The sequence below is a fragment of the Protopterus annectens genome, chromosome 2.part0 (assembly GCF_019279795.1).
Source record: "Protopterus annectens isolate FY-2018-M chromosome 2.part0, PAN1.0, whole genome shotgun sequence".
Classification (NCBI taxonomy): domain Eukaryota; kingdom Metazoa; phylum Chordata; order Ceratodontiformes; family Protopteridae; genus Protopterus; species Protopterus annectens.
This window is the reverse complement of record NC_056728.1, coordinates 557,434,401-557,446,687: the sequence shown is the minus strand read 5'-3', so window position 1 is coordinate 557,446,687 and position 12,287 is coordinate 557,434,401. Positions and strand designations below refer to the sequence as shown.

At 37.8% G+C, this 12,287-nt stretch overlaps 1 protein-coding gene across 1 annotated transcript; it reads right to left on the bottom strand.

The window, feature by feature from the left end:
• Nucleotides 1-6,403: 6,403 nt before the first annotated feature.
• On the bottom strand, nt 6,404-10,551 carry TMEM271 (transmembrane protein 271). Its single transcript, XM_044060931.1, has one exon. The coding sequence runs from the start codon at nt 8,874-8,876 to the stop codon at nt 8,037-8,039; it is 840 nt and encodes a 279-aa protein (XP_043916866.1). The 5' UTR covers nt 8,877-10,551; the 3' UTR covers nt 6,404-8,036.
• Nucleotides 10,552-12,287: the final 1,736 nt, after the last annotated feature.

Here is a 12,287-nt window from a genome sequence, read left to right as displayed (position 1 = left end):
TGTCTTTGAGTAAATAACTTCTGATTATCATTTATGCAACAGTTATCAATCCATGGGCTATTTTCCAGCAATCTGTTACCTCTGTACCTCCCTGGCAGTTTTGCGCAGAAGTAGGCATGCTGTGGGAGTAGCTTTCATGACTGACATGCAATTGCTGGTAATGTAGTATTCAAATAAGGCTTAATTGACATACATGCCGATTGTGCAATGACATCATGCATACATTGGCAGGTGATTGTCATTTATGCAAATCAACCCTTGAATTGCTGCACATGCTAAATTCTCGTAGTTACGCATTTCCCTTTACCTTATGGCAAAGGTTCTTTGTGAAACAAGGTGGAGTGCGGGTGCACTTTTAAAAACAAATTGTTTTACAGATGATCAAAAACATGTATCCTGCCCTTCCAAATGCAGGTTACTGTTAGCACGTCCATGATAATCATGTATCCTTGCCCGTAAAATGAAGGTTACTGTTAGCATCGACCACATAAGGGATAATTGTGTTTTATGATGTCTGTAATTTCTGTATTAAAAAATCAGGCATTTGATCCATTTCTCTTACTTATAACTTAGCATAACAGATCGTCCACAACCGGTCAGGAGCTTCTGAATCACTTGCTGCTGTTTTGAAAAATCTGAGGAAAATCTCTCCATGTAATGATAATTACATAAATGACATAACTTCTTCATTGAGCTCAGTGATATCATTCTTGAAATCATGTGGGATTCTGCAGAATGAGAAAAACTGCCTTAAGTGTGGCTCGAAGGCATTTCTTTGCTGCTCATAGATCATCCTTTGCTTGGAGATGTAGAGCAAAGAAATGCAGACGAAAAGTGGAATGCTGTCTGTAACATTTTTTGAGAAAAGTAAATTGTCTCTCCAAACCCTTGTGAAAACAATTTATTGGTGGGTTAGAAAGGTATTTGTTCATATGGCATCACAACACCTGGGAGTATTGTCTAAGTCAGTAGTCATTTGGTATAAGTTACTACGAGGTGTCTGCACTTGGAAACTTCCCCATTAACCAGTGTTACTGGAGGGGGGCCAGGGAAAGGGAGTCCAGATTGACAAAACTCTGTTAGTAAGAGCCAAGTATAATCATGGCAGAAACCTTGCCAAAATGGACAGGTGGGGTGTTTAGAATTCATGACTACAGTGAAAAAATTGGTTATCTCACTTTTGTGTATAGACAAGATGCAGCCACATTACTACCCATCATACAGCAACATGTTTTACCTGGATCAATCATTATTTCAGACAAGTGGGCAGCTTACCATGGCATTGGGCAAATATCAGGGATGAATTACAGCCATGTAACAGTCAATCACAGTAAAATTTTGTGGACCCAGTTACAGGTTCCCACAACAATTCTGTGGAGTCGATGCGGTTGCTTTGCAAGAAACAATTTAAGAAAATGAATGGTACCTTGAAACACATGGCTCCAAACCATTTACATGAGTTTATGTGGAGAATGAAATGTGGGAAAGACTTTGATCAGGTATTTACCTGTAGAGTCACTCACATTAAGGAATTTCAGGAAGGTGAAGTAAGCAAGGGTGTAGAGATGTTGAGTGCTTCCACAGGGGTATTTAATGAAGCAGAAGGAATCAAGGGTGCTGACAGGTACACAGGACTGCATGTTGAATAACCACCACCATTCATAATGCATTTGTCTGTATTGATAAGCCACTGCTTGAAAAAAATGTACATGAGTGATAACAGATAAAATGATAAGTGATAAAATGACTTTTTTGTATGCAATTGTTTCCTCAGTCACACTTGTAAATTGTTCACGAGTGATAATAGAATGTTATGATTTGTTTAATTTGCGCATTGTTGAAATTGGCATTTGCTTCTGTAATTGTATATTAATATGATTATAATATCATTATCATGATGATGATAGCATGTCACGCTTTGTGTAATTTATGCATTGCTGACACTGGCATTTTCTTCTTTTATTAATAAACTGTGTGTGTCTTTTTTGTATGCAATTGTTACATCAATCACCCTCATAACTTGTTCACGAGTGATAGCATGTTATGATTTGTTTAATTTGCTCATTGTCAAAACTGACATTTACTTCTGTAATCATACATTTACGTTTCCAGAGAAGAAACTTCTCTGTGATGTATGGCCCTCAATGTAGTATCACACAGAAGCAGTGAATATTTATGAGTAAGCTGGCAAGAGTATGTCATGAATATTCATGATACTGTGTAAGTATTCAGTAATATTCAGTAACATCACTGGGATGTTCGATGGTGGGTGCGGTTTAGGTGGTGCTTACTACTGTGCACCCGGGGAGGTACTCAGGTAACAGATCACCCATTTTCTCACACAGCCACGCTGCTTTACAGTATTAAATGCTATGAATTGATAACCATAATGTGATCAGACTACAAAGGTATATCACTTACAGCCAGGAAAATAATGAATTAGCCCTTATTATTTAACTTCATACCTTTAAAGCAACATGATATGAAAACAGAGGGAAATCTTACATTATCAATGGGAATGCAGAAGATGGGCAGCATGTATGTCTTTGTTTCATTTTGGTACTCTAGATTTTAGACTTTGTGTTTTTTTCTCTCTCTTTCTAATCAGAACTGAAAGTTCTGGTGTTATATTTACATCATTAGTAATGCACCCCCTGACTGTTCATGTAGACAGCCAGTCTTTAATCGTATAGAGACACTGATGCCTCTTACCAAAGAGAATGTAGGGAACTGATGGGATTTTGTGGGCAGTATTGGATTTAATAATGATTTTCTTCATAGGTTTACATATATGACTAATTATAAATTAATGACAGAGATAGAAAATGTTTGTAATTTTCAAAAGTATAACTTGATTAGATGAAGAATTACCAGAAATCTTTTGCTTTCATTTAAACACATGGGGCACATTTTTAATAATAATTCTGCATTTTTGACTCCCTGCTTCAAAACTGTCCCAATGCATGTGGGGGAAAAATGATAAAAATCAGCTATGGATGTGAGTCTTTCATCATGCCACTTGCTGTGGATTTCAGTCAGAAAAGGCACAGTCACATAAACCTAAAAATATCTAACATGAAAAAACTTACTTTGTGATGCTCAACAGTTAAATTGCTTTGTTCAAATGCTTCAGTGGTTTCAAAAATAACAAACTATGCAGATAAATCCTAATATCCTGATATGTTGTATGCCTTTTGCTGCTTTAACCTGTTATATATTGGACAGACAATTAAACAACTTCAAGTACGAATACAGGAACATATTCAATTTATTTAAAATGCTGCTCTTACTAGTTGTCTAGATGTACTTTAAAACTGTGCATGATAATGACCTGCATGGCTAAGATTTTTATAATGTTTCATTGTTTTAATGTTGATTTATATGCAAAGGCTACTGCAATACTGTTGAAGCAAGAAGCCTGATAGGTGTTTCTTACAATATTAAGCAACCTGATAGACTCAGTAATCGGTTGAGTGTGAAATGTTTGCTGTAATTATCTTTCTGGCATCCTACTGATGTTTGCATAGAATCGTTTTCCTACTCTCATTAGTTCTTTTATTGGTGCTTAACTATTTAAAATAATTAGTTTGAACACATTAGTTTAAACCTTTTCTTTATACCATGATTGCATGACCAAAGTGCTAGTATGTTTTTAAAACTATATTAAAAAGATGTGTTTTCACATGATCTGAGCTGCTACAGTGTGAATTACTTTATTCTGTGATCCTTGTTAGGGTAATTTCCATAAAAGTGCAAACTATCTGTGCAGGTAAGGAGGAAACAAAGACTGTAATAAACATGATATATTTCAGATGCCAATACAGGAATTTCAAACACACTGCTAAGGATTACCTGCTAAGCATACTCCATTTGATGTGCTCCAAATTAGATAAATGAATGCACTGTTGAGTACATTCACGTAACAGTAGTTCTATTCAATAATTTCAGTATAGTTGATTTCCACGGTATGTATGTAGTTGTTTTATATGCATATGTAAAGCTTGTTTATAAATAATCAGGAATCAATTAAAGTTAACATAACAATGGAAAAGCATACATTTTTCCATGTGTACTACTGTGCATTGTCAGAAAAGCATTAAAGCTCATGCAATCAGGTTTTTTGTCTATTCTAGTCTTTGGTTAACAAAAATAAATAAATAAATAATACAATTAAAGTAGTTACAGTCTGTTCAGATGAAAGTACTAACTGCAGACATTACCCAGAATTTTGTTCACAGTCCAGTGTTCTTTCTTCACTTTTAGTAATATTATGGACTATAAAATGAATGCCATGTGATGATCCATAGTCTGTGATCTATACCGCCATTTTTCAAGGCAAGGCTTTCAGTACAGGGTCCATTCTGTATCACAGAAGGTTTGTGGAAATACAGTGTTTTCATATTTAACATATTGAATTTTACATAGTGTTTTGTGGGGGTAGGCAAAATGCAAAATGATAATTATATGCAAATGCATCGACTATGCCCTATTTATAAGACAAGGATAAAATTAATCAAATCTTTTTTATTACATTCGCAATTCTTTGGCAATAGTATTGGAGGGTCTGCTTTAGTAAACAGAACAAACATTAGCCAACTGCAAGTAAAAAAATGTACTCATCATAAGCACTTTGCATAGGGGAGTCATTGGCCATCTTTTGCTAAGCAAGGGAGACACAAGGATCTTTGTAACAGATTCTAACAACTGACAGTCTGTACAAAAACACATGCATACATATAAGAACTACACTAGACATTCCTCTGAATTATATCTCATGATAACATATCTCCTGAGATCAAAATCATAACTTCTAAGTTTTATACATCTCTGTAAACAGTGATTAACTTCCAGCTACCTGAACAAAGTATCACAAACTTCAAATCAGAATTTAGATTTACATAAAGCTCCAGATTTATATTACCTTGTAAGATGAAAAGCAGATTATGTTTGCAGCAAAATGCAGGCCTGGGCTATGAAAAAAAATCAGGCACTTTCTGTGTCTCTCCCTTCCTATGACAGTTATCTACAGTATGCACATAAGGACAAGCCCGAGTGGCTAAAGGCCTGCTTTCAATAAACAATATTTATGAAAGTTGCAAACAGTATGTACTTGAGAGAAAATACTTATTACTGGTAAAAGGCCTACAATCAATCAACTATATATTTGCAAGATAACTTACACTTTTGGCATGTCATTTGAAGAATGCTATACACATATCTTTCCTAGATTTAGGCAGCGTATTATCTGTGAACTGTTTTTCACTTTATCCCTGATTTCTTGAATGAATGATTCGGTGAAGTAAATAGATTACCAATGGACTTCCAGACACAATATTCTAAACAAACTTCTTACCTCAAAACAACTATTATGGCTGCATTTCAAAATGTCTAGTGATTTCCACAAAAAAGAAAATCTCATTGCCTTTTCTTTTCCTTCTTAGTTATAACTAAAATCAACTCACTGATGAAACACTTTCTTTTCATCGGACATTCTAGTTTGTTATGACAGTATCACAATAAGCTTGTTTATTCAATGCATAATACCCTGTTATGCTGGTATGTTGCATGCACAGTCAACAACATTTTAAGTTAGACTACTGAGCTGCAGAGGGTCTTGAAAAGATTCAGGATTACACCATCAGCTTGCTTAAATGGCTTGCCTGTGAGAATGGGAACAAAATATGACTGAACTGACTATATGCATGCTTTATACTTCATTAAAAAGAAGCTGAACTGTGACATTTCTGTAGCAATTTGTATCTCTTCTAAAGAAAAGTCAAGTTAAAGTACCTACCAGAATATGGTTTGATGGAGTATTAATAGGTGCATCACACTGACTTAAACTGTGAAAAACTATTGTAAAAATGCTAATTGTTTTCAGTATTCTTATTGCATTACACATTTCAAAAGTAGTATATATAGTCTGGAAAGTATACGTACTTGCTTTTTGAACTGAGCCAATATTGTCCTGATGCATAGCCACAGTAAAAACACTTATTTTCACATAAACATCATGGCTACTGTACACCTAGTATGTGATTCAACAATTTGTTTGGTCAGATAAATAAATACTGCCTATGTCTATTCAATAATTTTGCACTGATTACATTGAAATATGTAATTACAACTCACTGAAAAAGAAAGAAATCATTAAAGCAAACTAATAACTTGGGAAGCATAATATTGATAAATCAAAGCTATTAGGGACAAAGGCCCAATGATCTTTAATATCAAAGTGCATACTTAAAGAAAAGCTAGAATTACATCAAAAGAGTCATTGTTCACTCTGTTCATGGCTCATAATGTTGTTTCCCTGGGTGTATATATCTAACAGAAATGCTTAAGTCAATGGAGACTGCAAAACCTTTCTTACACATGTTCACTCATATCACAGCAAATAAAAGAATTTTAATAAAAAAGTATTTTATTATGGTCTTTAGTGACAGTTTTACTGTGAAGGAACCCATTTTCTCTGCAAAAGGTTTGACATGACCAATCAGCGAACAGTGCCACAGCCTGTCCATGAAAATGTGAAGAATGACAAAGTGGACAGAAGTCTCCTTGGTGATTTATAATGACACATAAACTTTATGCTATGTATAAAAACGAATATAGAATTTAAGGAATGCATAAGTTAATGTATATTTCATGCTGAAAACAAACAATACAGCTAAACTAAGAAATGATATAGTCTCATCTCACTGTGATGTTTTGAGCTGACAGACTTGATAAAAAGCAGACACACAGGCCTTTACACAGCGGCTTCATACAAATCATGTGGTAGCAGCAAACACTACAAATGAAACAAAGTACTTAATTATATTATTAAAATGCAGCATTTGTATCAAAAGGGGCTATTTATTTGCTTTATTTTAAGCAATTTCACTGTATTAATCTATAGTGTGTGAATACAGCTTATGTACATATTAAATACTTTAATAAAAAGCAACCAGCATCTGGAAAATCAAACTGCAGTCTTTTAAATAATTTCAAGGAAAGGCTTGAATACTTTTACATTTGTAAGAATTATTTAAGTATTGACACAAAAGCAGGCACGTCAGTGTACAATGATTGTTGCTCTTGCTTAATTCTCCCATCATGGCCTCCTGAAAGTGCAGTTGTACCCTCATACAAATTTGAGTCTTAAACCTGAAAAGGGGGCTTAGAAACCTCAACATATTTTAATGTAAACCTAAGGATTCACTAAGCATCACCCTTTGCCTCGGCATATGTACTAACTACATGCATTTGCTTCAGAGATAAAAACTCCTGTGCATTTTGTTAGTGTTCTGGACTCTTGCAAGGTTTCCACTCATCTCTTAATGTTTATCACTTGCATCTGAATGCATGTGTACCTATGTGCATGTGTGTATGACCCAGGACAGTAATAATAATTATTTAAACAATCAGAAATTAAACAATCATGGCATCCAGCAAAATAGCATTAACAATTACCTAATGTGAAGTTTAAAGCTTTAGGCTTTTGCTCTGAGAACACTTTTCAACTGACATAATGAGAATCTTAAAGGGTATTCCCAAGGGGAGTCAAAACATTCATAAGCTTGTTATAGAAGTGGTAAGTCAACCAATTATAAATGAACCCTCCTCACCATTAAATAAAATAGTTAGGACAAATAAAGGCAGGCTCAAAGCTACCCCATGTAAATGAGTTAAGTCTGGGAACATAGACACTGAGTCTGAATGTGCTCTCATTTGTGTATTCTAACTATTGATCTCCTGCGTTAAATACATAACATTGCACTTTTCTATATGGACCCAACACCTTCTTCTGAAAAGAAACAGAGCACTGTTCCCACTTTCCCATACTAAGTACCCCAAATCAGCTGTTTCCCACACATAAACCTATACATACACAGTGTATGTCAGCCTGCACACACATTACCCCTTGAAGCAGCTGCGCCGGTGCAGTGCCCCTGAAACTAAGGAGCGAGCTGCATTTGCTGCCTGTTGCTGCCGCTGATTTTAACTGCAGGTTTTGTGACCCCGTTAATGGGATGAGTTCTCCCTGTCTCACCCTACGTCGTGGTAGTGGTTGTGCTGCTACACCCGCAGGCTCGGGGGTAGATTTCCTCATAAGAGGGCGGCTGTTCACTGGGTAGAGGATAAGAGTAAGGATACGAGTAGTTCAACTCAGGATCCGAGGGCGAATAGCCTGGCAACTCGATTGAGGGGTGGCCTCCACAGTGCACCTCAACCCCAGCTTCGTCAAAAACATGAAAAACTCCAACATTGATATAGGCTACTGACTGGAAGGGACAGTCCCCAGGGGCAAAGTCAGGTTCCTCGTTAGAGAAGATTGACCCCTCACTCTGTCTCTGCAAACGCCTTCTCCTCCTTCTCCTGCGATGTTGAGATGATTTGTAGTTCTTTACCACGATCAGATTGATTAAACCCAACAGACACTCCAGGGAGTTAAAGATGGTGGACATCACTAGGTTCCTCTGGTAATCCCTCAACTTGGTACAGCTGGCTTCCCAGCTCAGGGTTTCCAGGGTGCTGAGGCAGAACCGCGAATATTTCCTCTCCACCAGGGAGACCGTGTCGCCATCGATAACCGCTCCAGCAAAGGCAGTAAGAACGCCGAGCAAGAAAATGAGCACCCCCAATAGGAAGAAGTTTTGACCGCGGCTCGGCTGTTGGCGGCAGCAAATCAAGGCAGAAGCCAGCAGGGCCAGTCCTAGGCAGAGCGCGAGCCCCGAGTAGAAGGCTCCTGCCGCCGCACCCAAGTGAAAACGGTCCTTGAGTTCGGAGCCGAGGAGGAAGCACCGCAACCCCACGGCAGTGGCGCTGAGAGCGCAGGCGAGGAGAAGGCAGCTGGACACGATGGCACACAGTCCCCGGACACTCCACTTCATCTTCCGCCGCTGCCTTTTCTTCGGGGTCTTGCGTGTCCTCCTTCATCCTCCCTTGTCCTCCTCATCGGCTTCTCTCTGGGTGGATGTGTCAGACTGTGACATGATTCAGCGCTGAGAACTCTTCAAATGGAGAGAGAAGATCTCCCTCAAACTGCGCGCGCTCTCTCTTCCGTTCACCACCCCACTTACTCTCTCTTTATATAGATATATCTATCTATGTATATCTCTCAAACCCTCCCTCCATCTTCGTCTGTCTCAGTCTCACTCTCCACTCACTCTCTTTTTAAAACGGATTAATTATTGATGGATAGAATCAGCTTCAGTTTGGAGCGCGCGCACACATAGCAACGCACACGAGCCTGGCGGTGCTGACTAACCTCACATAGCCCATCATTTGAAATGCCCCCCCCCCCCGAAAAAATATATGTGTTTGATAAGGTGGTTCAGTATGACTAGAAGGATTTTGAGTTTCCCACTATAAGACTTTGAGGAGCACAATAGGCTGCGATGCAACTGAAGTGGTAACAAGAAAATGTTATCATCCCAATTATTTGTTTACCGCTGTACTGAAGCCAGATGAGAGCCTACCACATTCCCATTCCCAGCCTAATTATTTAAAGCAGCCAGAACGGCGTAAGTTTGTCTGAAACGTTGCTAATGGATACTGTATTTCCTAGTAACATGGCATGCCCGATTTTGGTGTAATCAACGGCACATAAAGAAAACAATAAGAATAAATAAGTCATCACTCCCATACGCATCGGTAGGTAGCCAGTCGAACAAAGCAAATGACATGAGTGATTTTATATGGCTTTTAGCAAATTTGTTGTAGAAACTGCAGGTTATAACTGTACAATATTTGCATAAATGTTTTTTCGACCATAATACATTGGTGATGAAAAGCAATCAGCGCGTCTTCATGCAGCATTTCTCATGACTCTTCATACAGGCGGTACTGAGAAGTGTCTGATGCAAATAAGTCTGCTCTTTGAAAAATACGTTTCACAATAAACAGGCGTGCTAAGTGTGTCAATATTCAGTTCCTTACGAAGCTCTTGCCTTTGTGGAGTAAGCTTAACAAACTTCGTAGAACCCGTTTACAGAAACGTGCACACATTCTGTCGCCATAAAACATTTTTGAATGTGGGGTATTGTGAAATGTAATGAAAAACTCAAGGGATAGATACTGCCGCAAAAAAAAAAAAAAAAAAAAAAAAGAATTCCAGGGCCATCTTTTCAATATCTTATTTTGTGTTACTTTCCTGGTCAACCCCCACTTCCTTGTTTCGTTTGTCGAACATATTTTAACTGCTTGGCTACCCATATCTCACCGACAGTCTCTGCGTTCTAACGTCGTTTTTGCTTATTTGAAATGAATCAAATCACACGTATTCTTGCCCATCAGCTGCTTCAGAAAACGTGGCGTCTTTCCATGTCTGGCAGATGACAAGTGGAAAAGGAAGTTCGCTAGATATGATGGCTTGTATCTATGGTATTTTTGAGTTTGGTGGCTTCATAGAAGCCGGTTTTATTAGCCTGGACACCAAATTGTTTTCCATGCTAGGCGGGAGGTGGACTTTAAGAAAATTGCTACAACTGTACTTCTCTTGAGTTCTAGACTAGCCATTCTACGTAGTTGGCCCTCGTCCTTTTAAGATTTAAAGTCCATGTCCAAGCGTTTTCCTAGACACGCACACCGCTAACCTCTCAAGCCAAGATATTATGAGACAGGAGCACTTATCTCAAACAGTATTTCAAAAAGAAAAAAAAAATGTATATTGTTCAACAATAACCAGAATGGCTTGTGGATGTTTGAAGAGAAGGACGGGAGGTAAATATTTTCATCAGCATGTAAACGCATACCTTTTAATCTATTAAGGTAAGAATTCTGGACCATGTCAAATATAATGGGTAAGGAAGCTCCGGAAATATTGGGACACTTTCTAAGTATTGCCTTCATTAGTTTAGAAAGTTGATAGAATGACAGGTTTTGTATTAGTATGTATTTTCCAAAGGGTATGAAGTCTTTAACTCAGATGTCTGTCATTATTTAGTGACTTCAATCCTCAATGCTTTGTCAGAAAACCACACATTTTATGAAGAACATTTCAAAAATATGGGGAAAAATCTGGACATTTGCGAGATATAATGTAAATGTGGACCACCCTTCCTACTCATCAGCAGTATTGTGATCTCATTGAGAGAAACTGATACAAATATGTCAGCATCCATATTGTCAGTGTGCTGTAAAGACGTAGGATACGGTACTAGATAGATTAATTAACAGAGTTACAATTTTTTTTTTCAAAACTTGTACCTTTTTTTTTCTTGCTGGCCTTTTCAGTAGCATTTTTAGAATATGGTATTACATTTACATTGCCCAGACCCTGAGCAGTAGGCTGCTGCTACAGGTGACAGCAAAGTAGTTTGAAAGCATTCAGAGTTATAGGAAATAACAATGCAGATAATTTGAATGAGTTCCCACTTGAAGTTTATGTTTCTGGAAATATAAACAACTAAGAACAGATTGTGATATGAGCATGAATGGAGAGAAAAAAAAATGTTATGTTAATGAATGAGTAAATAGTCATATAGCTTGCAAAATTATTCTGTGATTTAGAACACCTTGTTTATTTTTAAGAGGTGAACTAATTAAGATATTGGGAATAGAGCATGTGCTGCAGATGCAAATACTAGGACAAGGGTATGTGGTGGCTGATAATTTACTTAATTAGTAGTTACTCAAAATGTTCATAGTCGACCCTGAGATCAAAAGCTTGTAAGGTCAGGTTGTCTAGTGAGCTAAAGAGCAACCCCCAATTTGAGCTATTATCAGCAATCAATAATCTCCATGTATATATCGCTATTGGATATCATCAGTTTTTGAACAATGGATTATGAGCGAGAGATGCAGTTTCCTAGGATCCATGTAGAATCCCAAAGAGATACTACTGAATCTAATGTCAGTGATAATTACTGATAGAAAGCTGTCATCCTGCACAAATCATAGGTAGGTACTAGGCTATCGGCCCAAGGGCCTATGTAAGCCTAGCCAGCAAGGTACCATAGCTTACGCCACCCAAGAAAGTTATTTTCCTGTGCCACTGTCCAGCAGAGACACAGAAGTGATCCCTGGGGTGTATTTCCTATTTCCCATCCACTCATCAGGATTTTTCTTGAAGAGTGCTAATGAAGAACTTTGCTTGACATAGATGGGTAGCTTGTTCCAGAGTATAGGAAGTCTCTGGGACAGGAATCTATCCCACCAGTGTGTCCTGTTTATTGTGGTGACAAGGTTTAGGTCCCTACAGCATGTAGCTTGGAGGGATTGGGATTTCTTTAGGTGTAGCATGTCCAACATCTCCGGGTTTGACGTAGCTTTATATGTTAGGCAGAGATCACCTCGGAGTA

What these genes read in the sequence shown, in the direction of transcription:
- TMEM271 (XM_044060931.1), bottom strand. Translation starts at nt 8,876, where the DNA reads ATGAAGTGGAGTGTCCGGGGACTGTGTGCCATCGTGTCCAGCTGCCTT.